The sequence below is a fragment of the Telmatherina bonti genome (genome assembly GCF_933228915.1).
Source record: "Telmatherina bonti genome assembly, chromosome: 1".
Taxonomy (NCBI): Eukaryota; Metazoa; Chordata; class Actinopteri; order Atheriniformes; family Telmatherinidae; genus Telmatherina; species Telmatherina bonti.
Window position 1 is genome coordinate 14,316,482 of NC_136619.1, and position 18,800 is coordinate 14,335,281.

The 18,800-nt window shown below is 39.1% G+C and overlaps 2 protein-coding genes across 3 annotated transcripts in view; one reads left to right on the forward strand and one right to left on the reverse strand.

Annotated features, from left to right (window-relative positions):
• garre1 (granule associated Rac and RHOG effector 1) overlaps positions 1-4,730 on the reverse strand; it is a 38,583-nt gene extending 33,853 nt beyond the window's left edge. For both annotated transcript variants that reach the window (XM_079240940.1, XM_079240939.1), the window contains exon 1: positions 4,666-4,730. The gene's annotated coding sequence lies outside the window, so the exon portion shown is untranslated. The remainder of the gene's footprint in view (positions 1-4,665) is intronic.
• A 4,004-nt stretch (positions 4,731-8,734) lies between these two features.
• gpib (glucose-6-phosphate isomerase b) lies at positions 8,735-15,537 on the forward strand. Its single transcript, XM_079246169.1, has 18 exons — positions 8,735-8,913; positions 9,138-9,228; positions 9,495-9,563; positions 9,646-9,765; positions 9,900-9,983; positions 10,077-10,223; positions 10,500-10,571; positions 10,668-10,712; positions 10,809-10,862; positions 11,482-11,542; positions 11,876-11,919; positions 12,034-12,186; positions 13,132-13,261; positions 13,437-13,513; positions 14,044-14,172; positions 14,452-14,527; positions 14,917-14,983; positions 15,100-15,537. Exons 1-18 carry the CDS (start codon positions 8,795-8,797, stop codon positions 15,221-15,223), a joined length of 1,662 nt encoding a protein of 553 aa, XP_079102295.1. The 5' UTR covers positions 8,735-8,794; the 3' UTR covers positions 15,224-15,537.
• The last annotated feature ends 3,263 nt before the right edge of the window (positions 15,538-18,800 follow it).

The window sequence follows — 18,800 nt, forward strand, 5'->3', positions numbered from 1 at the left end:
CCTAAAAAGAGCATAAAAGCCTTTGTAACAAAAGACAAACTTACGGCTTTAAAGGTGTTCTCCTTAAAACAAATCACTCAGATCCGTTCTATTATCTTAATATTAAATTAATAATAATTCATTAAATTATCTGAAAAATTTGGAAAAAAAGAGTGCAACAACTAACACTGGCAAATAAACACTGGCCAATAAAGTCCCATCTGATTCGTACCAATCTGAGCATTCCCTCATAGCATAAATGCTTTTTAGTATTCACCAGCAAGCAAACAGAAATAAGCTCAGATATCCTTTCTAAATAGCTTTGCACAATGGAGTGTGTTTAGTGTGTCCAACCAGAGTTTCAACAAGTGAGAGCTGTGATGAAAGGCTCTGATGTCAGTTCCATTCATGAAAGGCTACTGGCAACCTGTGGGGATGAAAATGCTTTCCTCAGCTCTATACTGAGTAGGTTGTATACAGAGGTTGCAGGTTGTCTTGCATCCCGGCCACAAGGATGCTGTATTCAACAGCAAGAGGAAATTTTCTTTCACTTCAGTCACTATTAAAAATAAAAACAGACGGACGTGCCATAAATGTTAAAAATCCTGAGGAAAAAAATAGGCTAATTATAGGTGGAAGTGAATTATGAGTCACAAAGGCAACAACCATACGCAGCTTGTCTTTACCAACAATGACATGATGAGAGTAAAATCCACTGAAATTATACAAGATGTGGATCAAACCAAGCTTTTGAACACAAAATTCAAAATCTTGCCAGCTTGATTCTTGTTACTTATAGCAAAATGTATTCGGTAATTTGCAATAGTCACCGCAAAAGCAAAAAGAGCAGATTCAATCTTTTTGAGCTCCCTTTTACGCAATTCTGACACTGGGCTCTGACATATTCAGGGGAAAGCATAAAGAAAATATTTTCAACAGAAGGTTAAAAGAGATGTTTATCTTGTTACAGGCAAGTTTTGCTGCAGCCTTGATTTTTGTTTTACAGTATTCGGTCATCACTGGTGCAAGAGCAGTCACGCATCTCACTGGGAACATTTAACTGAGGGCAAATAGCTGACCACAAACTAAGGCTAAACCGGTTTCCCAGGAGACAACAGTGAGATTTCCCATGCTACAAGCTCTCTACCCTTCATTTATAAACTCGCTGGCTGCTTTACTATGTGGACTAACATCTAACTCAAATTTGTCCATTTTGTCTCAGTATACAAAATGTGTTGTATCAATCCAGAGAGAAACCCCAAAGTGAAGGGTTTCAGAGATTTACAAGCATCTCTTTTGTAAAAATGCATCAAATGGTCAAGTTTCAATTACTTTTACAAAAGCAGTGTCTTTAAAGAAGTAAAACATAATAATGGTGTCACAAGACTTCTATATGTTTAAGTTTTGAAATACAGACAGTTTCTGTGATGCAAACGTGGGTTGAAATGTAAAGTCAGAAATATGAGAGCTTTGCTCTTACAGATGAGGACGACTGAGAAAAGCCTGCACACTGACAGCAGGATTCTCCTCCCCTGCTGCTTCCTGCATAACCCTTTTCATACAGGCCAAAAACATGCCAACATCAGCTAACATATAGCTTTTAAGTGCAGAGTGGAAAGTGTTTAATTGGCTTTCACTTCTGTGTCAAATAACCCTGCAGTAGTTGATTTTATGGGCTACGATTGGCCTTGATGGGATAACAGCACCCAGGACACTGCATGCAAGACAGCAAGAGTGGCTGTAACCCATTTCTTTCTTACAAATAGACATATGTACTGACTCCAACCTCACATGAAGGCACTAATGAGGCTCAGTTACTAATGAGAAGAGGTTTAATCCACTTGTTTTTGGTGTATCGTTGATTGAAAGAACACAAGGCAAATAGCACATTACAATTTACAAAATACATTTTGCTATAATAAACAAGAACCAAGCTGGCAAACTGCATACAAAACGGACATTTTGAAAATGAATTGTGGTAAAAAGCAGACTGTTTGCCTTTGTGAATTTCTACAATAATGTGTACAAATTTGTTTCCAACTTTTATGGTGTAACAAAGACATTTTTGGCCACCAGACCAAATTCTTCTCTAAAAAAATCCCCCTGCATAGCCTTGTCCAATAAAACTAATTAGTTCAATCATTACAATCTTATAAAGAGTGGTTTTTACACCCTGGCCTATCTAAATTCAGCAGGACACGGTGACGATGGGTCTGGCCATACTCAACTAAATTTTTTCAACTAAAAAAAAATTTTTTTTTTTTTTTTTTTTTTTTTTTAAAGCCAACCAGCTGTTAAAACATTACTAAAAACAACATTGTATTAACAAACTTAAAATGGCATTTACACTCCTTCGTGCAGCATCTGCTTTTTTTTTTTTTTTTTTTTAGAAACATCAGGAAAAAAGCGTTTCAAAATTTCAGCCTTTACAAACAGAAAAATAAATAAAAACAAAGTTACTGGTCAGAGAGGTTTAAAGAAGAAAACAACACTTGCCATGCAGGGTTATAATTGGAAAGGAATTCCCAATAATAATATGGCCTGAAATACTCCCACCTTTCACCAGAAGAGAAGCCACTGCAGCATTTACCTATATAATCTAAAACTGTGCACCAACAATAACACTAGAAAGGTCCTTTGTCTAAGGAAACATCCCTGGAACTCCACCCGAGGCTAGCGCAAACAGTAATCTTGTGACTCTATGTTGACTTCCTCACACATGCATCCGGATTGAATGCAAGACTGAGGAAAAGTGTCACTCCCAGTCATATCACATGCTGACAAATACTGACAGACCTGAGTGTAAACGTCTTCCAACAGCTACATTACCCATTCAGAAACATAGCTAAATAAACTGCTGAGAAAATTAACTTAAGCACAGCTTTATAGAGCAAACTTTGCATTTCCACAATGACACAACTAGAGCATGTCCAGGGTTGTTTTTGTGAGCTGTACAAGCCTCCAAAACACAACAAAGCAGCAGTCATGTCATCACAATGTACAAGTGGTTGCTGATGATCATCTTTACAGCCATATATAGCATTTCATCACAGAGCCAATGGTTGAATACCACTATCCAGCTGATCAGGAGAACTCCCATTGCTTATCAATTCAATACAATGCACAGCAAAACTGTTCCTTCTACTTCCACTTTAAAGCCAGAAACATAACACAGATTACACATATGTCCAGACAAATACCTGGCTGGATTACAGGTGCCTACAACTCTAAAGTGTCTATTGTTATCAATAAATGCAAATGGAAGTATATCTCCCATATACTATAAAAGCTATAGAAAGCCACATAAGCAATACTTATGTGTTTCTGTGAGCTGTTGCTATTGTATGATTGTGTACAGTTTTTTGATAGTGTGTTCCATTTGCCATATGAACCACAATATAAGCGCACATTGTAAAATATAGTGTGGTAGTACAGTGGTGCTATTTTCTGTGGTATTTAATCCAACAGGGCTACACTCGAGTGAAAAGCCCCAAACACATCCCCCAAACTGTTCGTCTCTTAATCCTGAAACTTCAATGGGGCACCGAATGAGATGGGTTCTTAATTTTGTTGTGAAAATGTGTTATTTTAAGACCTGATCAGTATTTAGTAGGATGGTGTAACTGAATCCCCGCAGGCGCAGTTCGCCGGTTTCATCGAAACTCTCCGGGATAACATGGAGCAAGTCATGGGAACATTATGTCGCAGCTATTAATAAGGCCTTTTTAACGCCTTAAAATGCTGTGTCGCCGGGAAGACTTCTCCTTTATCACAGTGCATCAACATGGCGAATGTTTTAAGCAGCTAGAGACAGTAAATCGCCACGGCGACAAAGACATTTGGTACCCGGTACATTGGGTCCGCTGTATTCCACATTTCCAACACACAACCAGGTGTACGCTTGCTAACTCATCCAGCTAATGCACTTTTTCTAAATCATACATATACTGCCAGAATAAATATATGTACTTGTCTGTGTCGTCAGTTTCAGATTAACCTAAATTCCGTATTTGTTTAATGGTTGATCACCGATTGCAGCGCACAACTTCAAACTGAGACCGCCCATGTCTCGGTGTCGGACACACAGACAAACCAGGTCACTGCTGAAGCTAAAGCCTCTTAACTCGTCCTCCTGTCTTACCTGCGTTGTCTTGGATAAACGTAACCAAGGCGAGGATCAAAGTCTGAAACCAGCAACCACATACACAAGCAAATGGCAATGACAACTGAAATAAACTATATAGCAGTCGCTCCTCCTTCGCTAGCCTCGGAGCTTCATCAGCAGACATCATGTTGTGTCGGTGCGCCGATATTCAAGCATGGAAATAAACAATAATGTCACGTGCAGCAAGAGTTCACTCTAAAACTATTCCTCTAAGTGGCTGTGGAACTCGATTATTTCAACTATTACGAAAAACTGAGATAAGCGTGTTAGGAAAAAGGTGTGTCCGATCATAGACGTTTCAGTAATGCATTGGTACTAAGCTGCAAAGCTAGGCTAGCTCCTGTTAGCTACCGAGCTAGCTCTCTGCGACACGGCGCTGGGAAAGAACACAGGCGGCCAGGTGGTTCTTTCATAAATGGTCAACAACAGGCAGTGTTCCTCTAACCAAATGGGAAAAAACGAGTTTAAACAAGGCAAGAGAAGATTTAAGTACACGTTGAGTTAATCAAAGCATCGCTCACCAGCTCTAAGCATCCACCCTCTTGACAGCGAATTCCCTGTCTGTGTGTGACCGCCGTCAAGTCTCCATTTTAAAAAACCGAAAAAAGAAACTATTTCCGGCAAAACTTTCACAATAAAACCGGAAACTGTTGCGTAAACAATATTTCTAACTAGTTTTTTTCTTATTGTGGTCTACTCTGAGAAATTGATTTTTATTTTAATTTATAACAATAGAAAAATTATATAATTATCACGTAAATTCATATTTTATATTTTACAGGTCGGTTAGTTTACTTATTTGAAGGAAGCATTAGGTAATATAGGCTACAATCTTTTATGCACTTGTAACCATTGCACGTGAAGCTTAAATGAACCTAGTGAAACACGTTTGTTTGAGTGTTTTCATGTTTTTGTCATATAAATACTATTTAGATTCTTTCTCCTCATCTGTTTTTCTGAACTTTAATAATAATCTTGTTTTTTGCCATATACAATTTAATTTACAATTCAATATTTGTTGCTATTATTGACGATTTACTTCTGACTGATTGAAAAGCCCTCTAGCCTCAGATTGAAGTACTGTCGCCCCCTATTGCACAAATAATAGTATTACACTCTGTGTTTCTGTTATTTCATGGTTTTTCAGTCCTGTACAGGAGAATGATGGTGTGGCTGTCGAGTTGTGCTGAAACACACTCTGCCAAGAGGAGCCCATGGATATGAGGCTCCCCTTGATTCTGAAGCTTTATTCCTTATATTATTCATTCATTATACTAACCGCTAAATCTGATGAAGGTAGGTAGAAATAAGATAATCGGGGGAAAAGATGAGAAAAAAGGTAAAAGAAAAGAGAAATGATGGAGAGAGAGGGAAAGAAAAAACAATTAAACAGAAAAAGGCAAAAACGAAACGAAAAGTAGAAAACAAACACATAAAACAAAAGATAAACTGAACATCTTTTACACCTTTAGAGAATCATTAAGTGTCTAAAGCTTCAAAGAAAGCACAATAGACATCCTATGAGGAGAAACCATGAAGAACCACAAACAGAGCAGCAACCGGTATGAAACCTGGGTGTGTGTTGCCGTACATGTATGTGTGTAGGAGTGTAGGTGTGTAACTAGGTATATGTATGTGTAAAGAGGTATGGGTGTGTGTCTGCGTGTATCTTTGAGTTCTGGGGTATAGGTGTGCGTCTGTGCTCCCATGTGCATGCGTGTGTGCACTGCTTACATTATATTAGGGGTGAGTTCTGTTAGGTGATCATGCAAATGAAACCCAGGGGCAGATCAGGAGGTGGGGGCATGTCCTGGGAAACCAGCAGCCAACGGAAGGAACGGAGCCAAGGTAGCCTAATGAAAAAGTGAACCGCATGACCGCCCAGGCAGGAAGAGACCGAGGCAAGCCACCGTCAGAGCCCGCTCACCCACCAGAGGGCGCAAGTCCCAGGGGACCCAGGCCAGCAAACTGCCAGCCCCCCCAGACACCGGCCCCCCAGGGACAGAACCCAGGACTCCACGGGCCCAAGAGCCACCCACCACCCCGGGAAGGCCCGGACCAGCACCAGGAAGAGCAGGGCTAAGACAGCTACCCGCTGCAGGCCAGCACCCACCCCAGTACCCCAGCCAGTTCCCCCAGGGACCACAACTGCCCCCAACAGTCCCCCCGTCAGCCAACGGCCTCGTATCTCCACCAGCCCTGGGCAAAGGGCAGCGATTCCCAGACAGCTGCAACACAGTCGTGCACACTTCCATGCCCTCCACCCACACCAACCCATACTAAGTCTTACCAGTGTTCAAAAACACTCCCTTAGTCCTCCAGGAGACACATCCAACAGATGAGTGAAAAGGCGAGCCCCCCCCCCCAAGGATGAGCGCCCACCGGGGCTAGTCACCTCGGCCAGTGCAGCCAGCCCAGGCCACAGATCCATGGAGCAGCGACCTCCCCTTTGCCAGCGTCCAGCAAACAGGGGTGTCTGAGGACCCCGTGACCCTCCCCCTTCCCCATCTATGAGAGGCTGAGGAATGTTGTTTGGAATTAAAATTGAGGGGCAGTGACCCTGCTAAGCTGGGAGTGAGACCGTTTCATGTTTCTTGGTTAAAAAACATGTGAGCAGTGAGGTCCATAGTGGAATTGTTATACTTACTTGTACTTAGCATTTTTATTCATTTGTTTTTGTTTGGTTTGCATTTTGTTTAATTTTTGTTTATTTATATATTTTCCGTTTACTTGAAAAATTAAGGTATCAATATCCTCTGTTCCTTTACTTGCAATCAACTGCATATCAACCCTCATTATGTGAAAACTTGTAAGTCTTTGTCAAGTGGTTTTGTTGAAATGTTTAATTGGGTTTGAATGAATGAATGATTGAATGATCCCCTTTTTTATCTCACAGTGGAGAAATTCCATTCCAGTCCAAGATTAGACAAAAAAAAAAATAGGATCAGGCCGACTGCGACGCACCTTTCATGCAGAATGGAAATAAGAGCATGAGGTAAAACTTGGGTGGAGGAAAAAAAAAAAGGGAAGTTTCTCTGTACTCCAGAGATTCAACAAAAAAAAAACACCTCAGTAAAAATAAGTTAGGCTCCTAGGTGGCTTCTGTTTTAGTTACATTGTTGGATTTGTACCAAACAAAAATCTGACATCTTGTCTGCATGTTTTGGACAGAGCTGACAGTGACCTGGATTTTTTTCTAGACGAACTATGATGCACCTTGTGTGTCCTTTGATTATGAAACCATTCTTTATGCCAGTCCACTCAGGGCCCTCAGTGTTAAAAATAGGAAGAAAAAAAGCACACACACACACACACATTGTTAAAAGAGTACCTATGCATTGCTGTATATGTTTTTTTTTTAAATCACTCTGTTAAAGATTTCTATAAAGATATCTCATTCAGAATATTCTTTTACTTTGTAACCAGTTGACTATTGCAAACGAACCATTTCAAACAAACTGGGTTTAAAGAGTACAAAAAAATCATCAGTTAGAAAAAAAACCTGAAGAAATATGCATGTCGTTTAGTTTTTCAATACTAAATTTATAAGCTAGTTCACATACAAAAATAAAAATCATGATATGAAAATGAAAATGAAAAACAGTTTATTAATCCCAAAGGGAAATTCAATATTGTAGTAGATAATAATTAACTTGAGGAGGTTTTGTTCAGGAGGCTGATGGCTGCTGGCAGGAATGATCTTCTGTATCTTTCAGTGTTACAGCGGACCTGAAGAAGCCTCTCACTGAACAAACTTTGTTGTTTCATCACTGTGTTGGGGAGAGGTGTAATAATAATAATAATGATGATGAATGATGAATAATGATAAGGGTGTAATGATCATATTAGTATCATAGAAATATATCTGAAAGAAAAAACCTTGACACAAGTTTCCTATTTGTGCACAGATGAGAGTATCCACACTTTGCCACAAGGAGGTGGTGGTGTGGACCCAAATGCAGGACGGGAGGCAGGAATGCAAAAACAAAAATGTATTTAATGTCCAAAAAAATTCAAACACTAACACATGAAGCCAACAAAAGCACAATGAACCAGCATGTGAGAACATAAACCAAGGGGTATAAATACATGGAGGGAGTTACTGGGAACAGGTGAAATTAATCAGAAAATCAAACCAGATACGCTAATTAACAGGAAACTAGAGATGAGAAACTAAACATGGAAAACTACAAAATAAAACAGGACACAGAAACTAAAAAGACACAAGATATCCAGACCATGACACACTTTGCAAGTAGTTTCAGTAATCTAATTATACATAGTTGAGCTGCATTTTTGTGTTGTATTTATTGGTGTGAAAAGTGCTTTATAAACAAAGCACTGATTTATGATATAAATACCACATGTAGTAAATAATTAGTTTTTGAATGACTACAACAAACTTCTAATATGTGTATATTTCCTCTGTATGTCACTGTGTTTCTAGACTGCCGCTTCATTGTAACCCTACAGGATGGTGTGGACGTGAAACAAGCCCCAGCCATAGGTATTGTGTGTCTCATGTGGGAGGGGCTAGTGTGGATCTGGTCTTCGTGCTCTTCAAAAAGCTTCCTCCGTGATCTGTCCAGTGCCACTCAGCCACGACAGTTGAGCACAGCGGAGCACAGCAAACCCTGCCCTCTGGACAGCATGGGACTCACTCAGGACCCAAACTTTAACAAGCTGCAGGACTGGTATACAGCTCATGCCCTGAACCTCAACATGAGGCACATGTTTGAGGCTGACAAGGAGAGATTTAACAAATTCAGGTATCTTGTTGCAATGCCTGCGCACCACTGTAGAACTAAACATACAGGTACAGAAATGAGTTGAATTATTAATGTAACTTTGTCATGTTCTATATACACAAAGGTCACATCACCTTCTATTACTGTCCACACGCACATTAGCTCAGTGATGAGCTGTTTGCACAGTCACAAAATGCCTCTTTCTTTCTTGTTTGGGATATCATCGTCTTTGTGTGTCTTGGCAGTCTCACGTTGAAAACTGATGATGGGGACATTCTTCTGGATTACTCCAAGAATCTCATCACAGATGACGTCATGAAAATGTTGATTGACCTGGTAAAGTAATTTTCATCTGAATGATCTCTGGCTTTTAAAGTGAGTTTTATCAGTTCTCCAGTAACTAGCCCACCCGTGTCTCTCAGCAAGCGCTGTCCATTCATCTGATAATTTCTTCACTATATACTTTTTATTCAGTATGTGAAATTTGAGGGATATTTGAAGAATATTAAATAAACCAAACTGTAGTGTGTTGTGGTATTACTAGGATATGTATGTTGCATATGCATCTGATTGTATTGAATAACTTTTATTGGTTTCTTCAGGGGAAATCGAGAGGGATTGAAGCTGCCAGAGAGAAGATGTTCACAGGAGACAAGATCAACTTCACTGAGGTGAAGTTAGCAGTGAGTTGGAATCAGAAACTGAAGAGTTGGTATGTATTAACCTTTGTCTGTGGCTTTTGTATGTTTTAAGGGTCGTGCCGTGCTCCATGTGGCTCTGAGGAACCGATCTAATACGCCCATCATGGTTGATGGTAAGGATGTGATGCCAGATGTCAACAAGGTACTGGAGAAGATGAAAGGCTTCTGTCATGTGAGTGCAACAGACCAAAACTCAGAACGCTTTGTTTGCTCTGCGCCTCAAACAGTCATATGATTTTGCTCGTTGATTAAATATGTGAGCGCACCCAGATTTATGCTCATGACGGCTACAAATGTCCATTGCAGAGGGTTCGTAGTGGTGAGTGGAAGGGATATACTGGAAAGGCCATCACAGATGTTGTTAATGTTGGAATCGGAGGATCTGATCTTGTAAGTATGCAAAAACTACAATTATTTAAACCATAGGGATGCCAATTTGTCTGTGATTTTTCTTCTGTTTCTATGATCTGATTCGAATCACAGGGTCCCCTGATGGTCACTGAAGCCCTGAAGCCGTATTCAAAGGGTGGACCACGTGTATGGTTTGTGTCCAACATTGATGGAACTCACATTGCCAAAACCCTCGCCCAGCTCAATGCAGAGACAACTCTCTTCATTATTGCATCCAAGGTAAATGGTTTTACGAAAACTTACCAAGTTCTAAATGCATTCGATCCTTGTAATTTAACTTTATTGTTGCCCTTTACAACCATGCATATGTGTATATATATATATATATATATATATATATATATATATATATATATATATATATATATATATATATATATATATATATATATATATATATATATATATATATATATATATGTATATATACATATATATGCATACTTATTATTACTATACGTTATACGTTATGTCTGCCTAATTTTCCATTTGTAGACATTCACCACCCAAGAAACCATCACCAATGCTGAGTCAGCCAAAGCCTGGTTCCTTGAACACGCCAAAGATGTGAGTGTGTTTTAGAACTTTAAAACTAATTTATTTATGAGGTGGTCTGACAGATATTGTTCTTTGTAACACATTTGCTACTGTTTGTTTCAACAGAAAGCTGCAGTCGCTAAACACTTTGTGGCTCTCTCCACAAATGGCGTAAGTTATACAACAGTTTGTTTGTCTTTTCATGTTGGAGCTTCATTTGAATTTTTTTTTTTTAAACTGTCCTGCTTTTTTCTGTCTCCCCCTCAGCCTAAAGTAAAGGACTTCGGCATCGACACTGAGAACATGTTCGAGTTCTGGGATGTGAGTGCTCTTTAAGACTTTAAACTCGCGCTGTCTGTAGCAAGTTCTCTGTTCATCCCCACACTGTGATGGGGGATGTTAGCAGCAGCTATAAATACACTAGACTTTTGACCTGTGAAGTAGGTGGGTCGGACACTCTGGAGAGCAGCTGCTGGGTAATCAGAAGCCCCTCTCTGCAGATTCAGTTATTATTGGTGATGACCTTTTCTCTCTCAGAGGTCACTGTAAAGGCTGAGCGGCATCAAAGGTCAGAGAGCTGTTTTTAGTTACATTGTTGGTATTTAAAAGTAGCAGCTCTAATGTGGCTTTTATACCAAAGAGATAATTGCTGCCAGTTTGCCAAGGAAGAAAAAGATAAACAGCCTTAATGATTTGAAGAAATTATATCACCTATGATTATGCTCACTATAAATTCCTGCAAATTTGGTACCACAAAAGTGTGGTTTATCTCTTTTTCAACCATCAGTTCATTGTCTTGCATTTCTTTAAGGTCAGATTTTAAAGGAACATTGAGGGGAGACAAGAATGTCTTATCAAACTCATTAAAACCAAGATTCAGGAAAGTTTTGTATACAGTGGCCTTACAAAAATTTATTATGAAGTTCATTTTGTCTTTCAGTGGGTTGGTGGTCGCTTCTCCTTGTGGTCCGCAATTGGAATGGCTATTGCCTTGCATATTGGTATGTACTTTATAAAGACATGTTTGCACAGCGACATCAACACAAAATTAAATCGCTATATGAGTTTTAAGAATTTCTTTGTTAATTTAATATATATATGTCTATATATATATATGTGTGTGTGTGTGTGTGTGTGTGTGTGTATAAAGATATTAAAATGAAAACACGAGCACCAGTCAGAGTTAGTAATACTGTTCTTGGGACTGGGCTGGATAAATGATCAACATTGTCAGGCATGCTTCTATCAGAAATAAGGGGTGTACTCATCCTAGCTTTAGCGAATTCTTACAGTAGTTTCAATCACTAAGCTTTTCTTTTGCATCTCCTTGTCAGGTTTTGACAATTTTGAGAAGCTTCTGTCAGGAGCTCACTGGATGGTAGGTGGACCATGATGAGATAGAAAGCTTCAATCTACCTCTCTAATGCAGAAAAGCAATTATATGATCCCCCTCTGGAAGAAGATATTGACTGAATCACTGTTCTTGCTGCAGGACAAACACTTCTGCACTGCTCCTCTGGATAAAAATGCTCCCGTCCTGCTGGCTCTGTTGGGTATCTGGTATATCAACTTCTTCCATGCTGAGACCCATGCTATGCTGCCCTACGACCAGTACATGCACCGCTTCACTGCCTACTTCCAACAGGTCTGTCCCCATGCTGCAGCAGAGCTCACAAAACCTTCAGTTTATATAATTAAAAAGTGATACATAAAGAGATTTTTGTATTGCTTTTTTTTTTTTTTAGTACGTTAAGATCATTTCACCCACTAAAGAGAAGGTTCTTATGCCAGCGTTTCAGGATACATGAACATCCTAATAGAGGAAAGGCAGTAAAACATATCATGACAATCCTAGTTTCTAACAACACTTTGTAAAGTGTAAATAATTTTTTTAAAAAAGCAGTAATTTGTAAATCTGGTACATTATCTCCTAAAAGCCTATTGCAATAAAAATGTTACGTAAAGTCCAATTTTTTAAATATGACATCTTTACCTGGCCCTTTAACTAAATGTAACAAGTAACAACAAGTTATTTTTGGGGTGGATATTTAACATTTATTATCAAGTTATATGTCAAAATTATTCTGGTGTATTCTGCTGCTTCCTGGTATGTATTAGGGGACAGAAAAGTATCAGATTGTGTTCAACAGAATTTTGATGAAAGTTTTTGCTTTTAGGTGATGCAAAATTTTTCAGAAACTATGTTTCAAATGTGATATGTTTTATAGGGTAAAAAAAAAAATACAAATATAAAAAGGACATGTTTGAGTCCTAAATTAGACAAGAATGATCCTTTCCGAAAACTCTGGTCTGGTCTCCTCAGTGTCCAGACTCTGACAGAGCCAAGATGTTTTAAGAAAACCATCAAAACCAAGATTAGCTTTTATTTTTCAGTAAGTGCTTCATTTCCAAAAACATGGTGTTTTTTTTTTCATTTTATTTTATTGATTTACAGTCTTTATACATAATTGCATTCTTTACATTTTGCTGAGTCACAACTTGTTTGGATTTGGGGCTGTTTATTATTCTAAAACAAACAAATGTGTGTTGTTATTTTCATAGTACCCTGAAATGAGTGTTTGCCTCTTAGGGTGACATGGAGTCAAATGGAAAGTACATCACTAACCATGGAGCGCGAGTGAACTACCACACTGGGCCAATTGTTTGGGGAGAGCCTGGAACCAATGGACAGCATGCGTTCTACCAACTCATCCATCAAGGTAACATAATCTTTCACCATCAAAGGTGCATGCACACAGTGTTTCAAGGCGAATCAAGAGTTTAGATTTGATCTGGTCTGCATAGCACTGGTAGCACTGGTAGTACTGGTAAGCCTGAGATAATGATAGTTTTAGTGAATTTGACAATACTTAAGCCCTGACTTGTTTATCGCAGGAACCCGAATGGTGCCATCGGATTTCCTGATACCAGCTCAGACGCAGCACCCCATCAGAGACAACCTGCACCACAAGGTATCACTGGTGTAAGACAGGGCTGTGATCTGATATAGAAGAGTGTGGTTCGTGCAGATTTGATGTTGTTTTTTGCATCGGCCAAGTGTTTCCAGTAAAATCCATCTGAGGCTGTGGGAGGTTTTTATTTTGCAACTACAATGCTTAACATGGTATTACATGATGACTTTTATCTTGTTATAATGAAGCTTTTTGTTTATATCAATTATTGGAAAAAAAAAAAACTTTAGATGTTGGAATTCCAGCTCGTATTAAGTGGATGGCTTGTTTTTTCTTTTTCCTTAAACACAAGTAAAGGATGTCTGTTGCATAACAGTATTGATAAATTAATAAATATATTCATGCAGATCACTTCTTTCCTCCTACACCTACATATTAGACTTTACTACCTAAAGGACACTCATTAGTATTAGTATAGAGATCAACAGCTTTGACCAGTGGGGGTAGTATTACAGTAGACAGAGACATGTGGACTAAGAGGCTGATTTTGTTTTTCTTTCCAAATGTAAAAATGTGTGTGTTTTTTGTAGATCCTGCTGGCCAACTTTCTGGCCCAGACAGAAGCCCTGATGAAAGGTAAGACCACAGAGGAGGCCAGGAAGGAGTTGGAGGCAAGTGGCCTGAGTGGCGAGGCTCTGGAAAAAATCTTGCCACACAAGGTAAGTCAAATAAGAAAAAAGATTTAGGATAGATAATCAACATAATGCAGTTTTGTAATGACTGGATTTGCATTGCGATATGGAATTCATGTAAGTTGCACAAAACTAATGACCACGGTAAAATGAAGGACAGGCAGCAGGGTGGAGAACACAGGAAGCAGTGCCCTCCAGTGACTACAAACCAGCATAGCAATGTAGACTCACACAAAATGCTTTCAGCATTTATAGTGATAACATGCAAAAACGCTATTATGAAGCATTTCTTTTCAATCACCCCAGGTATTCCAGGGAAACCGACCAACCAACTCCATCATCTTCAAGAAACTGACTCCATACACCCTTGGTGCACTCATAGGTGAGATTTCAACCTCTCATGCTTTGATTTACTATAATTGACTGAATGCTTAACCAACATGGTGACATAAGTCCTGCTTGCATAAATGCATCTTTTCATCTAAACTGCTGTAAAAACACTTCTTGAAATGGTTTTAATTATATTTGGAAGGTATTTCATTGCAAAGCAGCAACAACAATAATGCCAAACTGAGAAAATCCTGCTGCAATACCCAGAAGAGCTTCATTGAAGGCATTGCCCACTGTTGCATAGTAACAGTCAGTCTTTTTGTACCTGGGTTGCCAAACTAAGGAATCATATCATATTTTATTATGAATACCTCAAAATGAGAAGCAGCAGTTTCTTTTTCTTTTTGCAGTTGTAATATTTATTTTATCCTGTTTTTGCAGCAATGTATGAGCACAAGATCTTTGTCCAGGGTGTTATGTGGGAGATCAACAGCTTTGACCAGTGGGGGTAAGTCCATGATTTAATCAAAGCAAAGTGTCTTCCAGAAAACTGTTTGATCAGTTCCCGAAATAAACATTTTCTCTTACATTTCTGTCCCTTACTCTTCCTTGCCCAACTGTTAGAGTGGAACTGGGTAAACAGCTTGCTAAAAAGATCGAGCCTGAGCTCAAGGACGCCTCAGAAGTCCACTCCCATGACTCATCCACCAATGGACTCATCAACTTTCTGAAGAAGAATTTTGCCTAAATTTTAACACCCCAATTACTTCCACTTTACTGCACGTCATTATCCGTCTCATCAGCTCCGGATCTGCCTGGACAGAAGTCTCACCCCGGCAGCTGGTCACACCCACGCAGCAGAGCTGAAGCACTCTGTATGTTTGTACTTTCATTATGAATATCGTGACTGTCTACAGTGCTGTTGTTTCTATGTCTGTTCGTTCACCACTGTGAGAGGAAACGCTTTTTGTATTTGACTGTTGTGGCAGAATGAAGCATGTCTCTAGTGTTACAGATAATTGTGTTTCTGAAATAAAGATCTTCACACAGTAAAAGCCTCAACATGTGTGTAATATTTGAGACCGAACGCATTAGTGTCTTTACATGTGTGTAAACGAGCAGGACTGTGATAATGTGGACTGGAACGATGTCCAACAATCAGCACCTCACTAGATGGCATCAGAGTGCCAGATTTATTAACAAGGAGCAAATCAACCATCCAGAAATTACCATTTATTGGAACAAAGGGTCATAGGTCAGTTCATTTGTACTACAACGTTCCTCCCCACAAATCCCCAGACTCCACAGCATCCATTTACAGAGAAAAACAAACAGCATCTGGACTCAGAGCCAGACCTCACGGGCACTAAATATAAACATCATTAAACTAAATGCTTCAGAAACACATGCCAAAACTTTCCTGAGAATTTCCCCATTAAACATACGATTATATGCGATAATGGTTTAAGAGACAACATGTTGAGCAATAACATATATACAGGAAGCAATGATGCATGTGAGATGTGACATTACATGTTTTACATTGTTTCACTATCTTCAAACCAACTGCTGGGCACAATTACTGAGTGTATATGAGGACAAACACAAAGTTAAAAAAAATCCTAGACCCCCAGACACTGCCGGGTTTTCACTGCTGTTGCCAGGCAACACTACATTACTTCAAGTCTAACTTGCGCTTTTATCTCCGTCTCTGAAATGATGCAGAAGAAAGTGAGTTTGTCCGAGGATACAATTCCTCCCTGTTGAGATATTAGTGCAATGTGATTAACACACACACATAAACATACCCTCAAAAAGCAAATTGTTCACTACTATTCAAAATCACAGTGATTTCCAATTAGTATGATTTTAAATGTGATGATGGTTTCTGATCATTTCTGACATTTCTCCAAACGGAGTCACTATCATGGATGAAACAGATCTGTCGATTAGTATCAGCAGTGTCATAAATGCCCCTGCAGACACAGATATTAGCAGCAACTTCTCAGTTCTGACTGTATGAGGTTAAATTAAACAAACAGCAAGCAGATCAACATGAGGAAATAACATGCAGGACCGGCCTTGGTTCAGTCAAGAGTGGAATCAAATTGCATCCTGAAAGCATGAAGAAGACTTTGCACGCGTTCCTGAGATGCTTGTTTAACAATGCTACTGCATACCTTCACTTTCCACTTTGTACTCTATTAGTCTGGGCAGTCAGGCATTTACCTCCCCTTCTGGCCTGTAAAAGAGTTCCCCCTAAAGGTCCCAACCTGCCCCAGTGCAGTGGTTGCCATGGCAACTTCGCCGCTTTCCACTTTGCAGCCTTGCAATTTCATCTTTATGTCAGCTGTAGGGTTAAAGCAAGAGATGAGATGCAAAGGAATGCGCAAACTACACATTGTTGTTTGCAAAGATTCTGTGAGATTAATCTTTTGTTTTTTTTTTTCATCAGTATGTTCTCAACACATTTGTATTCATCATGAGCCTCAGTGCTGGAAGCACTTTGATGATCAGCATCCTTGCATGTAAAAAAGCTTGGAAATCCAGCCTCAGAAAGGAGAGTGGCCTGCAGGTCTGCAGCCAGTTTTATTTCTTGCTTGAACTTCATCGGAATGCCTTTAATGTGCATGAATTCAGCTATCGTCCCCTCCCAGGATCCTTCAGGGAACATTTTCTCTTAAAAGTTAGACCTTAAAACACATGACCAAGTTCTGACTTGGTAGTCTGAGGCTGCCATTGACAGTCGTAATAAAGAAACCCTGGAGAATGTGTTTGAAAAAGAGTGGGAGGGGGATATAGCCAGCATGTCAAGTTCAGCTTAATTTTTCCCATGACTACAAGAGTTATATAAAGATTAAGTTAAGTACATGGGCAGGGTTTGAGACACTGCAGGGTAAGAAACCCAATGGAGTCCAGTGATCCCTCCGGGGGTTTCAGCTGACCACATGTTGCTCAGGCTCTCATTTTCTTCTAAATTTTCTGCTCATCCTGATAAAATGGACAACACAGAAAACTTTTCTGTCATATACCAACTAAAAACTAAAGCAGCATTATCATGATAATGATTAAAGTTCAAATAAATGCACATTATGTATACATCTGTTAACAAAGGGAAACATCTCAACAGGATGGCACTTGCGTATATTTAAAACTGCTTTGAAAAATGGAAAGATTTCATGATAAAATTTTTATATAAATCATTAGATAATATTAGCATATTAAATTTCTGTGTAATTGCACTGAGATGCCCCTGACCTCACACAGTGCTGGAGGCCTCTTTCAGCAGTTCCTCCCTTTGCAGCTACCACAGCTGGGCCTGTTTGGCCTCCTGAGACAACCCTTGGTCAGTTATTTGGCTCAATGTGGTTTTTTGTTGCATACTGAACACCCATTGTAGGATTTTTTTAAATTTTCTTTGTTATTATTGTTTTTACTGTCTCTTCTGAATCTGCAAAAATGCAGATAAATGGATCAACATCTGGCGCTTATCAGCATCACCATGTGAAAGCTATATAAAAATAATACTCCCACGCTGGTTCCTGCTTCTGACAGTCTGCTGGAAAAACAATTCACCATAATCACAGTAGCGCTCAGAGTGACCCCTTTTTATCCTTTTTCTTTCTTTTAACATTGAAGCTGTTGTGTTGAGATATTGGAACCAAACTGGTACAACTGGGTTGTTTTTTTGTTTTTTTTTCTTTTTTCTTCATACATTTGCTTTAGTGATTTTGTCAAAGAATAAAGCAGTGATTAATTCAAAAAGTGAATCATATATTATCTCACAATGATCCACTCTTTTTTTCCATACAGTATCATAATAGTATCTTATTTGTATAATAATTAACTTCACCATGTAGTTGTCATTACTACAGGTGGTAATTTTTTTTTATCATATTGGCAAGTGAACAATTTATGGAAAAACTTTCTATAACCATAAACAAAACAAAAAAATTAAATCACTCCCAGGTTCCTGACAAGAGTGCTAGCCATACTCATGGCGAAACCCAAGACTGACTTAAATTTGAAGCAGTTCTACTTTCTCCACTATTTTTCAGCTCTTTTTACATGTAAGTTTTTGGATAGGCTTGCTAATAGCTTATAAACTCACAGTTCCTGAGATTTTGACCCATTTAGCAAAGAGCAACTTATCTTGGCTAGCAATTTATCTTGGCTAGCTTAAATCTCCTAGTTTTCCTCTACCAAGCATCCAACTTGCTCAACCAGCTGAGAGACCTGGCTTCATGTTTGGCTTTGTTTCCACTGTCCTCTCCACCTAGATTTTGGTACCTACCCTTAGTAACTTGTACCAGCCTCTCATTTAA